The sequence below is a fragment of the Mizuhopecten yessoensis genome, unplaced genomic scaffold (genome assembly GCF_002113885.1).
Source record: "Mizuhopecten yessoensis strain PY_sf001 unplaced genomic scaffold, ASM211388v2 scaffold9301, whole genome shotgun sequence".
Taxonomy (NCBI): domain Eukaryota; kingdom Metazoa; phylum Mollusca; class Bivalvia; order Pectinida; family Pectinidae; genus Mizuhopecten; species Mizuhopecten yessoensis.
This window is the reverse complement of record NW_018407979.1, coordinates 890,414-907,877: the sequence shown is the minus strand read 5'-3', so window position 1 is coordinate 907,877 and position 17,464 is coordinate 890,414. Positions and strand designations below refer to the sequence as shown.

Below are 17,464 nucleotides of genomic sequence, written 5' to 3'. Positions count from 1 at the left end.
TAATGTAATAAGAGTAAAAAGTGAAACGGACCAGCCTGGAATTCAAACCCTGAACCTCCGGTCACAATAATGTTGCTCCCAATTGACCTAGCTGGTCAACAGTAGTACCCTGAATAACCCTTTCACCACTGCAGACCATAATTGACTCATCCAGATCAATGCATGGTAGAGTCTACTAAAGTTACATAAGGGTGAAAGGGTAAAGTCGCCCTACAGTTATATCCAAACGGAATTTAAGGGGAGGTAACTGGGTGCACACAAACTATATTCTAATTCTCTAGTGTTTTGTCTGCAGTAGCACAGGGACCATTAACAAAGCCAGTTTTGTAGGGAATTCAGTTTACTACCATGGCCCATATCAGCCATGTCAAAGATCACTGAAGTGGTTCAATGTTGTCAGAGGTTCCTTGACATAGGACCACAGCAACTACAATGGTAGTTGGATTTTATCAAGATTGTGACTTTTTTTTCTTGGTCAAATTCTGCTTTGCTAAATCTGTTGTTTTTGACAACGCAGTATTGACCGGTATAAGCCTTGACAGTTTTCTAACTTTGTACAAGTAATTATCATTCTTTTTTGATAACACTTGGCTGCTGATGGAACACAGGTGGTCTTTACACACAAACAGACTCTTCCACCCGTTTTTCCATTTGAACTTTAATTGTTTCCCTTCTCCAATGTCTTTATTATATATGTTCTAGCTGTGGGTCAAGTCTTCGTTGGTTGTAGTCAATCGTTGGGTTCCAGAGGAAGCCTAGTGCTATCAACAGGAATGTTAATTGAGCAAAACAGAATTAGACAAAAAAAATGTGGTACATTTGACAAAATTAAAACGCTTGTGTAGTTCCTGACAACATACTGTCAAGAAACCTCTGACAAATTTGAAATTCTTAAGTGCATTTTGACATCTCTAAACTTTTACACATGATCAATATAAATATAGTAATGTTTTATTTCATGCCCAGCGCAAGTATATAACATACCGGAAATAGAAATGGGGTCCGTCATTTAGCTGTACAATGTATGGTACCTCTGTGTACAAATGTACCGGGTTTGAAGAGCCGAATTTAATTGACAGTTTTGTATTATGCATATCAGGTATAGAACTGGTTGGTCCATCCAGGAGGATGGTAGCGGGAGTGTCTATCCACGTCCTCTTCCCCTTTGGTTTGTTCTGGCTAGCCGGAGCCGGCTACCTCTTCCGGACCTGGTGGGCCATACAGCTGGCTGTTGGCGTTCCCTGTGCGGTCTACATTGCTTATTGGTGGTGAGTTGTTTATAGTCTATACACTTTATTTTTATTAATATCTATTTTTATTATGCAATATTTTGCCAGTTACGTTTCACATTTTCAACTGCGCAGAACAGGTAAAGACACCGATGACAGAACTGAGACACACGACTTTCAGGAAGCTAGGGACAAAGCTGTACAAACAACGCTTACAGATAGAAACAACGATGACTAAAACAACAACGCTAATGAGATAGAAACAACGATGACTAAAACAACAACGCTAATGAGATAGAAACAACGATGACTAAAGCAACAACGCTAATGAGATAGAAACAACATTGATAGAACTGCTAGTGAAAACAACGACACCACAGACTGAGACACAATATAAGGCAAAAAACGAAATTATATTGACCTTTATGACCCCCAAAAACAGCTGCATGTGTGACTCTAAGGTTTGAACTGTGCCAACGGGCTACCTCATCGTTGCACTCAGCAAGAAAAACGAAAGGAAAACCACAGTTTTGTTAATGTATTTCACTCTAAGCAAAATCTTCAACTTCTTGAATGGGATACATATATGTAAATACTCCATGCGTTGTCTCCCTTTATTAGCCGCCAGTTATAGCATAAGACCATTAAATGTCCTACCTTTTTATTCAAACGTATTCATTATCCATACAACGCTTCCTCTGTCCTCTTCAAAAACATTTTCTCTAAAATATTTATCGTGTTTTAAATGGTATAAATATATATCTTATGCTCACATATAGTACTGTGCAATAGGATGTTATTGGAATTTCAAACATATATCTGCGGCAGATGAAGAAGCACTATGCAACATAAAAGACGTTGCCGTAGTTAATTTACCTTCATTACAATTTTGTCATCAGTAGGTACAATCCACTTTGTCATCAGTAGGTACATTCAACAAAATCGGGAAGTTAATTTGCTCAATTCTCATATCACCCGTGATAGGAAGCACGGTAATTAAGTTGTAGGACGCCGAGCTTGTGATCTACTGGTTGTGGGTTCGAGTCATGCTAGCTGTAAGCGCCAAGATAGCAGCACCGGCTGTATGCTCCCAAGGGAGTTGAGAAAGATATTGGATGGATGCAAAGGCCCTATAACCACGGATAATAATTTGTGAACAGCTTTGAGACGACCTACGAACTAGGTTGTGAAAAGCGGTATATATATTAAGATCAGAGACATCATTTACCAATAGACACAACGGAGACAGATGAAACAATGCTGATAGATAGAAACAATGTTGATTAACATCGCTGACAGAACAGATAGAAACATCGCTGGTAGAAAGAAACAACGCTGAAATAACAGGTAGAAACAACGCTGGCAGATAGAAACAGTGCTGAAATAACAGGTAGAAACATCGCTGGTAGAAAGAAACAACGCTGAAATAACAGGTAGAAACATCGCTAGCAGATAGAAACAACGCTGAAATAATAGGTATAAATAACACTGGCAGACAGAAGCAACGATTTTAAACACACTGACAGGTCGAAACCAATATAGGAAACATTGATAACATTGACAAGGTAGATCATCGCTGGCACAAGTTATTACGACTCCCGAAAATAAAACGCCAGCTGTTTACAATAAAGATAGACCTATGTACGGTAGTCACTTATGCCGGGAATGTTGGCTGCTGTAAAGTAATGGATAGTGTTGTTTATAGCGAGATGATACTGTGCTACTTGGTATAAAACACCAGACACGTGATACGATAAGTGCCCGACTGGCCGTTCACCCTGCTCCTCTATCGTGCCTGGTTCATGGTTACATACTTTCGAGGTATATCTTACAAATGTCGAGTTTAATATCAGGATGGAGTTAAAAAAAAAAAGTTTCGTATTTCATATTAGTTTGCATTTATATTTCAAAAATATATCGGAATCAGATACGTCAGCTCTAGTTGCAGTTAAAACTGATTATTATCCGCTTATAGTCATATCATTTAGTATTGGTCTCGGCACTCATTATCAAAACAACAGCGAATAGCAAAGGTACACTTCTGCTGGGAGATCTGGAGAGTAGTCAGCAATGTGTATGTCAAAACAACAGATTAAATCGTTCGCCCCTGAAGACACATTTGAACTCTTCAAATTCAAAGGTTGGAAGAGTTCATTATGAAATTTTAGGGGTGAATTAGTTAAATACTTACCCCCTGCTTTAGAAAAGAGACTAACTAATCCGTTCTTGTTTACGTCAACGAGACGTAAATACCCTAAGAGTTAATTTAAAAGTCTAGCGGTACGTTCCACGTATCGTGTAACATATCGGTAAGAATGGTGTTGATCTACGTGTATAATAGAACATGTCCTACAGTATGTCCTTCATATATAACATGGCTTGCTAGACAAGATGACCTTGACATATTACACGATGTCAACTTTGTGAATAAGACCATTAACCAGCCTTGCTAGATAGGATAACATTGACATATAACAACAATACAGGCCAGACAGGATAACCTTGACCTATAACAACAAGACATGCTAGACAGGATAACCTTGACCTAAAAGTAAACATGCTAGATATGATTACTTTGACCTTATAACAAAACATGCTGTACAGTGTAACTTTGACCTATAACAAGACATAAAAGACAAGATGACCTTGACCCATATTAAGACATGATAGACTGGATGACATTGACAGGTCTGAGATAGTGTACGGACGGACTCACGACTCCAGGAGCTGCACGATGACGCACACTTTCTGTATATCTACGGGTATTATTTAGCCGTGCAGATTTAACCATGTAGTCAATAAGGTCGGGGCATCCAATTCATCCTTATACCTATACAGTTATAATGTAAACAGAGTCATTCCTCATACTGTTATACTGATGTATATACACGGTTACATACAGTTATACTGATGTATAATACACAGTTACATACAGTTATACTGATGTATATACACGGTTACATACAGTTATACTGATGTATAATACACAGTTACATACAGTTTACTGATGTATAACACACAGTTACATACAGTATACTGATGTATAATACACGGTTACATACAGTTATACTGATGTATAGTACCAGTTACATACAGTTATACTGATGTATAATACACAGCTACATACAGTTTACTGATGTATAATACACAGTTACATACAGTTATACAGATGTATAATACACGGTTACATACAGTTATACTTATGTATATACACGGTTACATACAGTTATACTGATGTACAATACACAGTTACATACAGTTTACTGATGTATAATACACGGTTACATACAGTTATACTTATGTATATACACGGTTACATACAGTTATACTGATGTACAATACACAGTTACATACAGTTTACTGATGTATAATACACGGTTACATACAGTTATACTGATGTATAACACACAGTTACATACAGTATACTGATGTTAATACACAGTTACATACAGTTGTACTGATGTAAATGCACGGTTACATACAGTTATACTGATGGATAATACACAGTTACATACAGTTATACTGATGTATATAAACGGTTACATACAGTATACTGATGTTAATACACAGTTACATACAGTTGTACTGATGTAAATGCACGGTTACATACAGTTATACTGATGGATAATACACAGTTACATACAGTTATACTGATGTATAATACACGGTTACATACAGTGTACTGATGTATAACACACAGTTACATACAGTATACTGATGTATAATACACGGTTACATACAGTTATACTGATGTATAGTACCAGTTACATACAGTTATACTGATGTATAATACACAGCTACATACAGTTTACTGATGTATAATACACAGTTACATACAGTTATACAGATGTATAATACACGGTTACATACAGTTATACTGATGTATAGTACCAGTTACATACAGTTATACTGATGTATAATACACAGCTACATACAGTTTACTGATGTATAATACACAGTTACATACAGTTATACTAATGTATATACACGGTTACATACGGTTATACTGATGTATATACACGGTTACATACAATTATACTGATGTAAATGCACGGTTACATACAGTTATACTGATGGATAATACACAGTTACATACAGTTATACTGATGTATATACACGGTTTCATACAGTTATACTGATGTATATACACGGTTACATACAATTATACTGATGTAAATGCACGGTTACATACAGTAATACTAATGTATAATACACAGTTACATACAATTATACTGATGTAAATACACGGTTACATACAGTTTACTGATGTATGATACACGGTTTCATACAGTTATTCTGATGTATAATACACAGTTACATACAGTTTACTGATGTATAATACACAGTTACATACAGTTATACTAATGTATATACACGGTTACATACGGTTATACTGATGTATATACACGGTTACATACAATTATACTGATGTAAATGCACGGTTACATACAGTTATACTGATGGATAATACACAGTTACATACAGTTATACTGATGTATATACACGGTTACATACAATTATACTGATGTAAATACACAGTTACATACAGTTATACTCATTTATGATAAACACTTACACATATACAGGTTTTATGATGTATAATAAACACTTACATACATACAGGTATAATGATGTATAATAAACACTTACACACATACAGTTATAATGTAATACATACTGTAACCACATACACCTAGTTATATTATACACACATGCAGTTATAGTGAATAATAAATACTATTCACGTATCCAGTGAAATAGTATTCACAAAATACAATCACCATGAGAAAAAAATGAAATATACATATACAGGTATAAACGTAGATTATATTAAACTGTATTCGCAAACAAACGACACGATATATCCTCATACAATTATGATAACTTAATGTGCACCTACACAATTATGATGTATAACACATTTATTATGTAAGATAAACTCAATACATTCTCATAATCTTATGATAAACAGCCTACACAATATTTGTTACGCAATGTAACGAAACATTTAAAACCACATACAATTATAAATTAGAAAACAAAGTGACAAACACGGGTTAATAATGTTAAACTCCAAACGTTTGCTTAGTTTCAAGTTTTATTCGAACTTTAGGCCTTTGGCCCATCAGTATACAATACATACATGTATTATACACAAATCATGGTCAATGTACAGAGAACGAGTACAATCATATTCCATTATAATACCCTTAATTTGTTTGACTAGTACACATCATTATTTATCACACGCAATCTGTCCAAAAACCCACACACACACACACACACACACACACACACACACACACACACACAATTAAATCCTTAATTTGTAATGTTAAACACACACAATGTTCCATCCTACACCAAATCTGATGACATCAACAAACACCACATCGCGTGCACGAGCTCCGCCCGCCCACGCCTCTGTTGATGTATGGTTAAAATCTAATCAGAATCAAATGGAATCTGAGTTCAATGGAAGTGTCACTTGTGTATACGTTAAAAAACAAATAAAGACCAACAATGAAATATTTTCTTCAATATATATGACATGTACTAATTTCCATCAAAATGGCCATTTTGTAAATTTCTGTTGCATTTGTCGATATACGTATACTTGGAAACTTTCATTATTCATATTTCATTAAGTAAAAAAAAAATGAGATACATAAAATTTGTTGAAAGTTTACATTTTGTGTCCATAATATTCTAGCTTTTCTTGTTTCGTTAATCAATAGTAAATCGAGTACTATGTTTAAAGCTCTTGATTCCATTGTTACCTGATAGAGCAGTGCCTTTTCGACCTGATAGAAATGATATGTTCAGGAAACCCAGACCAAAATACTAGGAGGAGTGGAAATTGCAGAAATACTGCCCGATAGGCTGTAGGGGAAGACATACTATCAGATAGGCTCGGTAGAAACAATAAATTGGTATAATTCTATTAAATATGCCAAGGAGAAAAACAATTCCATAGAAATACTCTCATGTAGGCTTTGGAGGAAATTAAACTGAAAGAAATACTATCAAATATGTTCAGGAGAAAGTCAATTTCATAGAAATATTATCAGAACATGAAAAAGTCAATTTCATAGAAATATTATCAGATATGCACAGGGAAACAGGAGAAAGTCAACTTCATAGAATTATTATCAGATATGCACAGGGAAAATGTAAGCCTATCGCAAAATAAAGTGCTAAAAATACTACTACTTGTAGATATTGTTAAGCCAAAGAGAAAAAAATGACTCAAGAGAACACAAATCTGATAGAAATATTGTCAGAAAGACTCGGGGAAAAATAAGGCTAAGAAAAATGTTGTTAGATGGGCTTGAAAGATCACAAAACTAAAACAAGTATAAAGGTATCGTCAGTCCGAAGCATACTACGCACATTTATCTTCAGACCAAAGCTTGATGAAAATGTAAGATCGTATTCGAATGAGATCCTAAATCGTAAAAAATATTCAAATCAAAACAAAACTTCCGACATTCTAAGACCAAAACCTAGAACTGATCTTCAGATTTAAAGCCAGGAACGCGAGATAGTCTTCCGTTCAAAGCAAAGGTTAGATACTATTCAGATTATATTCGGAATGGCTGTACCGGCAAAAATAAAGATGCTTGTCTCAAAGTAGCATCACCAACTATTCAATAAGAAAGATTATAAAACTAGCAATTAATTTTTGTACAACTTATTTGAAGTACAAATGTATATGTTAAGTACTTATTTTTGTATTTTTGCGTAGTCTTACTACACACTGATTGAAATAACATTGTTTATTAGCATATTTAGGCAAGTATAACATATCGGTCATAGGATATTTTACAAACAAACTTTCAGCAGATTTTTATATATTACAACAAGCTTGATACCCACGCCAATGTTCGCCCCTTAATTGTGCAAGAGTTCAAGAATTTCATTGTTTTCAGACGGTGCTTAATTGAGGGGTTATACGTTCATTATCTTCTTAAATCTTGGCGATGTGTGTCTATGAGTTTGGGGATGAAATTATTCCGGACGCTGGGCAAGTTCTCCAGGAGAGCTACCCAAGCCCAGGCGGATATATCGTTACAGGTAAATGGTACAGGTAAGATTATGACTGATGACGTCACGCACGTAAGTGTTGTTTAATCATTGTTTTTCGTTTCAGAGTCACTATGTAAAACACTGTTAAGTAACCAAACATCTGCTGAATGTGTTGCGATCAACTTTATATCTAGCCAGGCTGCGAACAATTAACACATTTTCGTATCCGCTAATGACCGTTCAACAGTATGTATGCGTGACGTACTTGCGCTAAAACTCTTGAGTATTCGGAGTCACTTATTTCCGTCAGAAGTTCATTCCAGTTTTGTTTTTGTGTACGTGAATTAAGTGTTCCCTGATTAATCTGTTTCACAGACCTGGTTGCTTGACAGTGTTAAAGAAGAACTATATGTATTGTTTTCTCGTGTAGTAAATTCTCATATTTATGATACTCATTTCGTTAATGACTGTTTCGTTTCAGTTCAAATGAAGAACGAATCATCTCACAGATGTTCTTGCTATACATATGAATAAGTAATCTTACTAAGTATATCAGCGACACATAACAGTGCGCTGCTATACAAACATCAAACACTAATATTCTCAGACCATTAACAAACAAACTACATGCTCTGTAGGTAATTAGTTAATGACAAGTGTCAAACGAGATCAAACAAAGAAACAGAGTATAAAAAGATACAAAACAAAAGTAACGTGCACGTGGTTAGGGTTAACTATCTTATACTTAAAAATAGCTCAAACCCTTGTTGGTACGAAATCGCATCATCAGCACAAATAATGTTAGAATCTGAATTGATTTCATTAAAATGTAATGCCCAATATGCCCTAATTGTATAATATCAGTCGATTTGAAAAAAAAATATATACGCAGTTTAAGTAAAATCAGATATATAGACATTAAGTTCACACAAAGGAAATCACTTAAATCGATATTAAAGATAATGATGTAGACAAGACATGTTGTCTGCTTTCCTTTGATCAAGACAATGATATGGTGTACGTAATAGCTGGCCAAGACTTTAAATGCGATGTTTTTTTCAAATGTTATTTGAAAACTGATAAGCTGGAAAGATTTAAGTTAATAAAAATGAGTCTGATAGGTACATTAATTTATGCAAAAAACAACACCAATTACATTCGCTACCCTGTCTCGGTAGTATCATACTTATTTACAACGCTGATTTAAGCATAGATTATTCCTTGTCGAGCCGATGAAAAGTAAGTTACATTAACGGAAGGATTTATTAATATTATGGTATGCATACATCTGAATGGGAAAGGAGTTCAGATTAAGTTGTGTTAATCAATGTCTTAAGGACAGATTTATCTTGCAAGTAAATCAAACGGGTAGAACACAGCGCAATTGGTAGTACAAACATGGAAGATATAAATTAAATATAAGAGCTTATATTCACCCCATCATTTCCCCTTAGTAAACGTTTGTAAAACAAAAGGTAACGCTCACTATATAAACAAAATGTTTGGTGATAAGATTGTTCTATTTGTGTAGTTGTCTAGCAAAGTTTAGTAAATCAGTGTATTTAAACTGGCAACTCAACAATTGTCACCTAAACACGCATATGGAAAACCGACAAATTTTCCTAAATACATTTGAAAATATTGTTGCATTTATCAATATGCATTGCCACCGTTTCAACGTTTTCTTGTTACTATTTTATTATGTTCACGATTAATCAATCAACATTTACTCATTGCAGACCTGCACTGTCATCACTCAAAGCAGAATCGTATGATTATTCATTGTTACTCTCGATTATAAGCTCATCTAAACATTCAAAAGTTGTTCAGCTACACAACGCATAAGCAATAACGCAAACATTCCTTTACAATGTGACTCCCTTTTCTATTAGTCAAAAATGGATCATCCTGAAAAAGGATAAATAATTCGGAATGTTCCGAATTGTAGGATATACATTTATGAAAATCTTGATAAATCGCGTCGTGTAATGATTCCATCCTTAATGTTTGCATTGTTTGCCCATGCGCTGTGTACAAACGCCATGCCTTTTATATGCAATACATATGTCGTAACTAGTGTAAGAGCGACTGTTGTTCGGACATTGTGACACGAGACTGACTGCGTGTCTATTGTCTTGTAGGCTGATGCCCGAGTCTCCGAGATGGCTCATTAGCCAGGGAAAGTATGGCGAAGCAGAACAGGTCCTAAGGAACGTTGCAAAAAGGAACGGCACACAATACCCAGAAAAGATTGACCTGAGTCAGCTTGAACAACACACCCCAGGCCGTATTTGGCAGTTGTTCACTAATAAGACTTTGGCGTGGAGGACCATGATCATCTTCCTTAACTGGTAAAGTTGTTTCTCTTTTTTAATTTGTGAAAGGCTCATTTCCAATAGACATAAACACCACACATGTTTCGGCCCGAGCATCACTGACCCGTCCTAGAAGGAAACTTTAGCTGTATAGTACAGTGTTAATGTGTCCCCAACTTCTCCATGGCGTCCTAGATAGCAATACATATTTATAGTGCAGTGTAAAGTTGTCCCCAACTTCACCAGACGAGTCCTACATATGTATATTGGGTATACCGCTGTGTGGTGCAGTGCAATTTCTTTATTTCATACTATGTCTTTTACCCTATTTTACAAGTGCAATCATATATATGAGTCTAGCTTCATTTTATATATTTTTCTTCGTGTACTTTATTAATTTCTCTCCGTTTTAAAATCCGGAGATATACCAGAAATATTCAAGGTGCATTGCAACCTGCTTAACAGAATAGCTACTTGCTTCATAGACCTGTACAAAAACTATTTTCATGACATTTTTATAGGCACACAATCGGCCATAAGAGATCATTTAATAATGATTTCGTGATTCGTAGTGTCAATACTTATTTCATTGACAGGGTTTTCCGTCGTGACTGTCATACTTATTTTCATTCACAGGTTTTCCATTGTGACCTCTATTTATTTTATTGACAGGTTTTCCGTAGTGACTGTCATACTTATTTTCATTCACAGGTTTTCAATAGGGACTGTAATACTTATTTCAATTGACAGTTTTTTCCGTCGTGAATGTTATATTTATTTTCATTCACAGGTTTTCTGTAGGGAGTGTAATACTTAAGTCATTGAAAAGTTTTGCCGTCGTGACTGTCATACTCATTTCCATTCACTTGTTTTCCATAGTGACTTATATTTATTTCATTGACAGGTTTTCCGTAGTGACTGTCTTGCTTATTTTCCTTGACAGGTTTGGCAAAGTGACTGAAATACCCATTACATGGACAGTGTTTCCATAGTGAATATACTACTTATTTTCATTGAAAGGTTTGCCACATTGACTGTAATACTTATTTTCATTGACAGGTTTTCTGTAGCACAAATCTACTTCGGTGTTACCATCCATATGAAAAATCTTGGAGGAAACTTTTACTTTAAATTCGTCATTCTGGCTTTGGTAGAGATTCCCGCTGTCGCAATTACTGTGTTCATGTTGACAAAACTCGGCCGGAAGAAGGTGCACGCTTTTTTTATGATCCTTGCCGGGGTGTCGTGTCTTCTAACCATCTTCACAGTCCTTTTAGGCGGTGCATGTAAGTATCCCTTACTCATTTACCAGATATAACAGGTATGTTTTAATAGTATTTAACATATTTTTCTTTCATTGTGACCTTGAATATATACTAGTATGTCATTAGGTCCCTAAAAAGGAGTGGGGGATTTACTGCTTTTCTCTCTCTTCTTCATTTTGTATTTCTTTTATATTTTTCTTATGCTTATCGGTTTACCGACTTAAAAAAACTGGCTCGGCAATTTATAAATCTGCACATGAGCATGGGTGAACATATTTAGATGTACGTGACCGGTTTCATTTTCTGATCGTATATCAAATATGACAGCAGTGACCTTGGACTGGTTCCCGTCTGTAGAATTTTGAATTATTTGGAAGAAAACAAACCTCTTAATAACTTTGTTCACTTGGATATCTGAAACTAAAGGGAGAAAAGTTCCAAATTTCCGGGGGGGGGGGGGGTCATGTGGGGAAAAATTGAGGAAAATGGTGAAAATACATGAATTTTAATCCCCCCCCCCCAAAAAAAAAGAAACACCTGGAGTCGCCACTGCGCCAAGGTGATGCTAACGGTCCCTCTCTTTGTCTCATTCTGCTCCCACGTACGGAAGCAAATAAGGGTATTATGGCATTGAAAATTCTTTCGAATTCATCCATTTTCGACTACAGGGGCAGTTTGTATGGTATGTAACGTTCCCCATAACAATGCATGTACACATAGTAATATAATGTGTTTACTATTGTCTATTTCTCTGTTTTAGCCTTTGAACCAGTGACATTGGCCCTCTGTTGTTTGGGTAAGTTGGGCGCAGCAGCAGGGTTTTCTATTATCTACGTCTACTCTAGCGAGCTATTTCCAACAGTAGTAAGGAATGGTGGAATGGGGGCCAGCTCCTGTGTGGCACGATTTGGCAGCATGTCCGCTCCCTACATCTCTAAAATTGTGAGTACATCTCTGCTTATCCTTGCGTCTTTCCACCTTCGATTGTATGTGTGTGGGTTGACATATGCGCCCAAAATATAAACTTATAGCATGATTCAATCAAGAAAATTATCAGCAATTACTGCGGAAAAAAACTAATATGAAACAATTCTGGTTTTGTTCAGTTGGATGTATAACTCATTGTCAAAACATACATATCTTAAATCGGGATATGTTTTGTTTTCAATACTTTTAAAATGCCTATTGTCGGATCATCAGTTGCATGGTGCATGGTCTTTATTGTCGTAATAAAATTTCAGATATTAAGCGGTGAGTGTTCATTTTGTCATTACGATATGTCTGCAGGGTGATTCGGTGGGTAGTATGTACGGACAAGCCATTCCACTGATCGTGTTCGGTCTAATCGCTCTGGCGGCAGGCACTCTCACTTTATTACTTCCGGAAACGTGGAATAGACGACTTCCCGATACCATACAGGACGGAATTCACTTTGGAAAGTAAGTACACATCCATGGTATTTTAAACTCTCTATTTTTTCTTCATTCAATAGAGGGAGACAAAATGACCAGGACAGCCGGTCAGGAGGGAACGTTCTAATTTTGGATTTTGGTTTAATTTTATTTGAAAAAAAACAACAAAAAAAACACACACAAGCTAGAAATCTTTAAATCTGTTACAAGATTTGATTTGTAAAAAGATTTTTGTGCATGTCAAACGAAAAAAGATGAGCAGAACATTATCTCAACTATAAATTAGTGGAAAATGTTCTGATTGAAAGCTTTTGGACTCCAGAAAATCGCAATGAAAAACGTACGCGTTCATTTTTAGCTCAATCAGCATTAAGGTTGGGCGTTGTTAACCATTTACTAAATATTAAACGAAAAGCGACAGAAAATATATAGAATGACGTCTCCCAACTAAATCGAGCATAGGATCCTAACCTGATACACACTAAAGACACTAGTAAGTGTTCTATTATAATACTAATGCCATATAAATGCTACTATAGCTTGAATCTGGGTAAACATATATATGGACCTTGCATTCGATATGTCATTACAAAATAGTTGAAACTAAATTATAAACGTACTAGTTATATTGTAAAGTGAGTACCATACACTGACCACAAAGGACACTGACCACAAAGGACAACAGGCACTAATGCGAAATCAACACAAAATGAAAGACATGATCCTTTACTTAGGTCCATATCCCGTAACAGGTGCTCCGAAAGAGGAGCGGTTTCCGGCACCACATGGACACCCTTCATGATGTCTCCTATAAGATCTAAATCTGTTTAAGGTAGCCATCTCTCTAAGACATACTAAACACGTTTTTATTCAGGATAGACACATGTATATCGTTAGAGGAAATCAAATGACAATGTTGACGTGTGTACAAAAGTCTTGAGCGTAGATGAAAGCTACTCCGGTAGGAACCCTCGGCTAAGTAGTGTATTGATTAACGGAATGAATAATTATAACCAATAAGATTATAATTGTTCAAACAGATTCTGCTCCAAAAAATCAACTTAGAAGTATTCAAACCAAAAGCACAGGTTGCAGAAATATTACTCTTACCAACATAAAAAAACACCATGAAACATGTTACAGTTTCACATATGATTATAATATTTCAAGTTAGATTTCTGTATCTTCGTAATAAATAGCTGCAGCATAACTCGATATCCTAATATTAAGCTTTCGTCTACATAAAAATTGAGTATCGGCTAAAAACTACTTTAGAATCGGCCCCAGGGCTTGAGGTTTTCATATTGAAATTTTTTCAATTATGTTTATCATACAGTAACCTCATAATTATCTTTTTAAGATGCAAGTTAACCAAGTTGTATGGCTAAGTGATTTTATATTTAGAGGTTTTCATAAAAGCGCTTTCAAATAAGCCGGAAACGTGCTTACTTTGACTGCTTTAAACATGAGTATGTTTACAGTCTCCTAGCTCTTGTGTGTGCCTAATAAATATCGACGACGTTTATCTACTTACAGGGCGTTTGACGATAACAAGAAGGACTATATAGAAGACGATGACAGTGAAAATATTCCAACACATGAATTATCTTCTAACGATTCAAATGAAACTGGGTCTTCTGAGCGTGAAGAGCTAGCGGAAAAGAAATCCCTGATCATTTAAATACAGCAACAAAACGATCTTATTACGAAACAGAAGAGATGTTTCGGAATTTTGCTGTTATGTTTTCCCACTTTAACTTGACCATTCGGAACAACTTTGGATTATTGACCATTCGGAACAACTTTGGATTCTGTCATAATTGTGAAGTGTTAGAAGTTTTACGCAACACTTTTAGTCGCCAACTTTAAGATATTGTTTCTTAACACAACTAAAACGTTTCGTATATATTGTAAAAAAAATAATCAAATCATCTTTGAAATACTGTATGATACAAACATCAGTAGCATTGCATATGTACTTGACTTTACGATTTGATAAATATACTTGCACAAATTTTGGTTTCTTGAAGCCTTAAGTGCGAGTGTATCATTGCATACTTGGCTCAAGTATTGATATTTCGTTATTATGATACTTGTGTGGATGGTTAAATGATGCACATCATTTCCTTGGTATACCTCATACAGCTTTTGACTTGACATCGCTATTTATTTATGTTTAGGCTTACATTCAAGTGTACAATTTCACAGTGTTGAATTCGCTGTTTTTGAGATGGTTAATATTGCAGCAGCGCAATATTACAGCAAATTATTGTACAGGAAAATTACAGTGAAAATAGTCCTGAATATAATCTATATTATATTTAACAACAAATAATTAAAAGCATTCTATTTACTTCAATCTCAAAACTTTTTTATATTCCAACCTTTGAATAGTAAGAATTAAAATGAGCCATCAGGGGTGAATGAGTTAAACCCCATACAAAGCTGAAAACAAATAAATCATACCAAAATGTACGTTGTTACATTAAGAGCTCAAATTATTTATACTTAAAACCGGGTAACTGTTTTATGGTTTTCTGATCGTCACTATATTGTATATAAACTACCGATGACCTCTCCTTCGTTGCCACCACAGACTCAACTACAATGCATTTGCGAGATTAGATCAGGTATGAATCAAGCAGAGCGACCAATATTATTTTTTATTTTGATAATATACATGTTTTTGTATCAAAAAGTGAAGCGACATTTCCTTTTCGGTAAAGAAAAACCTATACAACTTGAGATTAAACTCTTACAAAACATTCATCGTACAATAATAATGTGTTGGACTGCTTCTTGTTCTGATCTGAACTTATACAAGCTGTTCTATATTAATAACTGCACGAACGTGCGCATGACAAATATATCCAAAAGATTTGTACAAATGTTTGTAATCCCTGATGGTTTAAACACTTGTGGTAGAGTGTCGTTCGGGGGGATATGATAATGGAAGAAAATCCCTGTGAATATGGTATTTTCGTGAGTAAGATTGTATGACATATTGTGTACATAGTTTGCATGTTTTTAATCTCTCTTATGTCATACGTCAATAGCATGTAGTGGAGATTTGATTCACGTCAGTCTCATCTGGTCGTTTGGTACTTTATACAAGTATAGTATGACATTTCAATTTATGAATTAGATAAAATAAAATCATAAAATAAAATCATCAAAACATTGTTTATAAATTGTCGCGACAACCCAAGCACTAGAGAACTTGCAATACTTTTTGAACCGTCATCACTTCCTGTGTATTATTGATACGTCATCATTACCCGTGTATTAAAACATCATCATTACCTGTGTAGAAGTACCACCTCATTTCTCATAGATACAACCATAGACCTAAATTAACTTACTTTAGGTCTCTGATACAACGTACTAAAATATAGTAGTTATTTTTATTCAAAAACCCAATATTTAGGATTAATTCACGCCAGTAAAGTTGCAATAAATTAACAGCAATTAACAAAGTGTTGAAATAAGTGTTGGTATAAATATTTATGATTCGGTATTCTGTGACATGAAAGTGTTATTTGTTTCAGTATTGCATATGTAACAACGGAATTATAATCGAAATGTCGACATATATTTCTTGAACTGATCTAACAATTTCAAATATGTTGTTCACTCTATTATTCTTAAGGAGATGGCAGGATGTAACTGGCGTATATCTGTTGTTATAAGATCCGAAACAGCTCAAATTAATCTGTAATGCTATCAGTAGCAATATTACACATGGTATAAATGTGGTCGTGTTTCACATTTCACCTCCAATATTTGTACCGACATCGGATTACCTGGTACATTGTTGCGGATTTAGTTCTTTGTTGGCATTAATTCCGTCGTCTGCGCTGAATCTGGACAAAAAATATTAAGTTATCCACTTACAAGTATGGTTATGGTTCATTTCGTTTTTGAATCCCATTTTCATATTCTTTCTAAAATGTGTAATACAATTTTGATATATATATATATATCTCTTGAACTGATATCAGTTTCTTGAAGGTGAAAGGTATGATTTCAAGACAATCACATAATGTGATGTAATTAGTTAATTTGTTACAAATTACAGACAAACTACTGCAGTGTTGAATAATTTATCGGTAGATACCTCAGTACTACACAAAGTATCAAGGATTTTATAGATACCTCATTAACACAAACAGTATAAGTCTTTTATCGTTGTGGTGAACTGTTTTATGATTGGT

At 35.0% G+C, this 17,464-nt stretch overlaps 1 protein-coding gene across 3 annotated transcripts in view; it reads left to right on the top strand.

The window, feature by feature from the left end:
* Nucleotides 1-16,586, top strand: part of LOC110457739 (organic cation transporter protein-like) — a 38,626-nt gene extending 22,040 nt beyond the window's left edge. For all 3 annotated transcript variants that reach the window (XM_021509123.1, XM_021509124.1, XM_021509125.1), the window contains exons 6-11: nucleotides 1,100-1,268; nucleotides 10,400-10,609; nucleotides 11,633-11,859; nucleotides 12,599-12,780; nucleotides 13,126-13,277; nucleotides 14,787-16,586. In XM_021509123.1, the coding sequence (XP_021364798.1) occupies nucleotides 1,100-1,268; nucleotides 10,400-10,609; nucleotides 11,633-11,859; nucleotides 12,599-12,780; nucleotides 13,126-13,277; nucleotides 14,787-14,931 (1,085 nt within the window). In that variant the 3' untranslated portion in view covers nucleotides 14,932-16,586. The remainder of the gene's footprint in view (nucleotides 1-1,099; nucleotides 1,269-10,399; nucleotides 10,610-11,632; nucleotides 11,860-12,598; nucleotides 12,781-13,125; nucleotides 13,278-14,786) is intronic.
* Nucleotides 16,587-17,464: the final 878 nt, after the last annotated feature.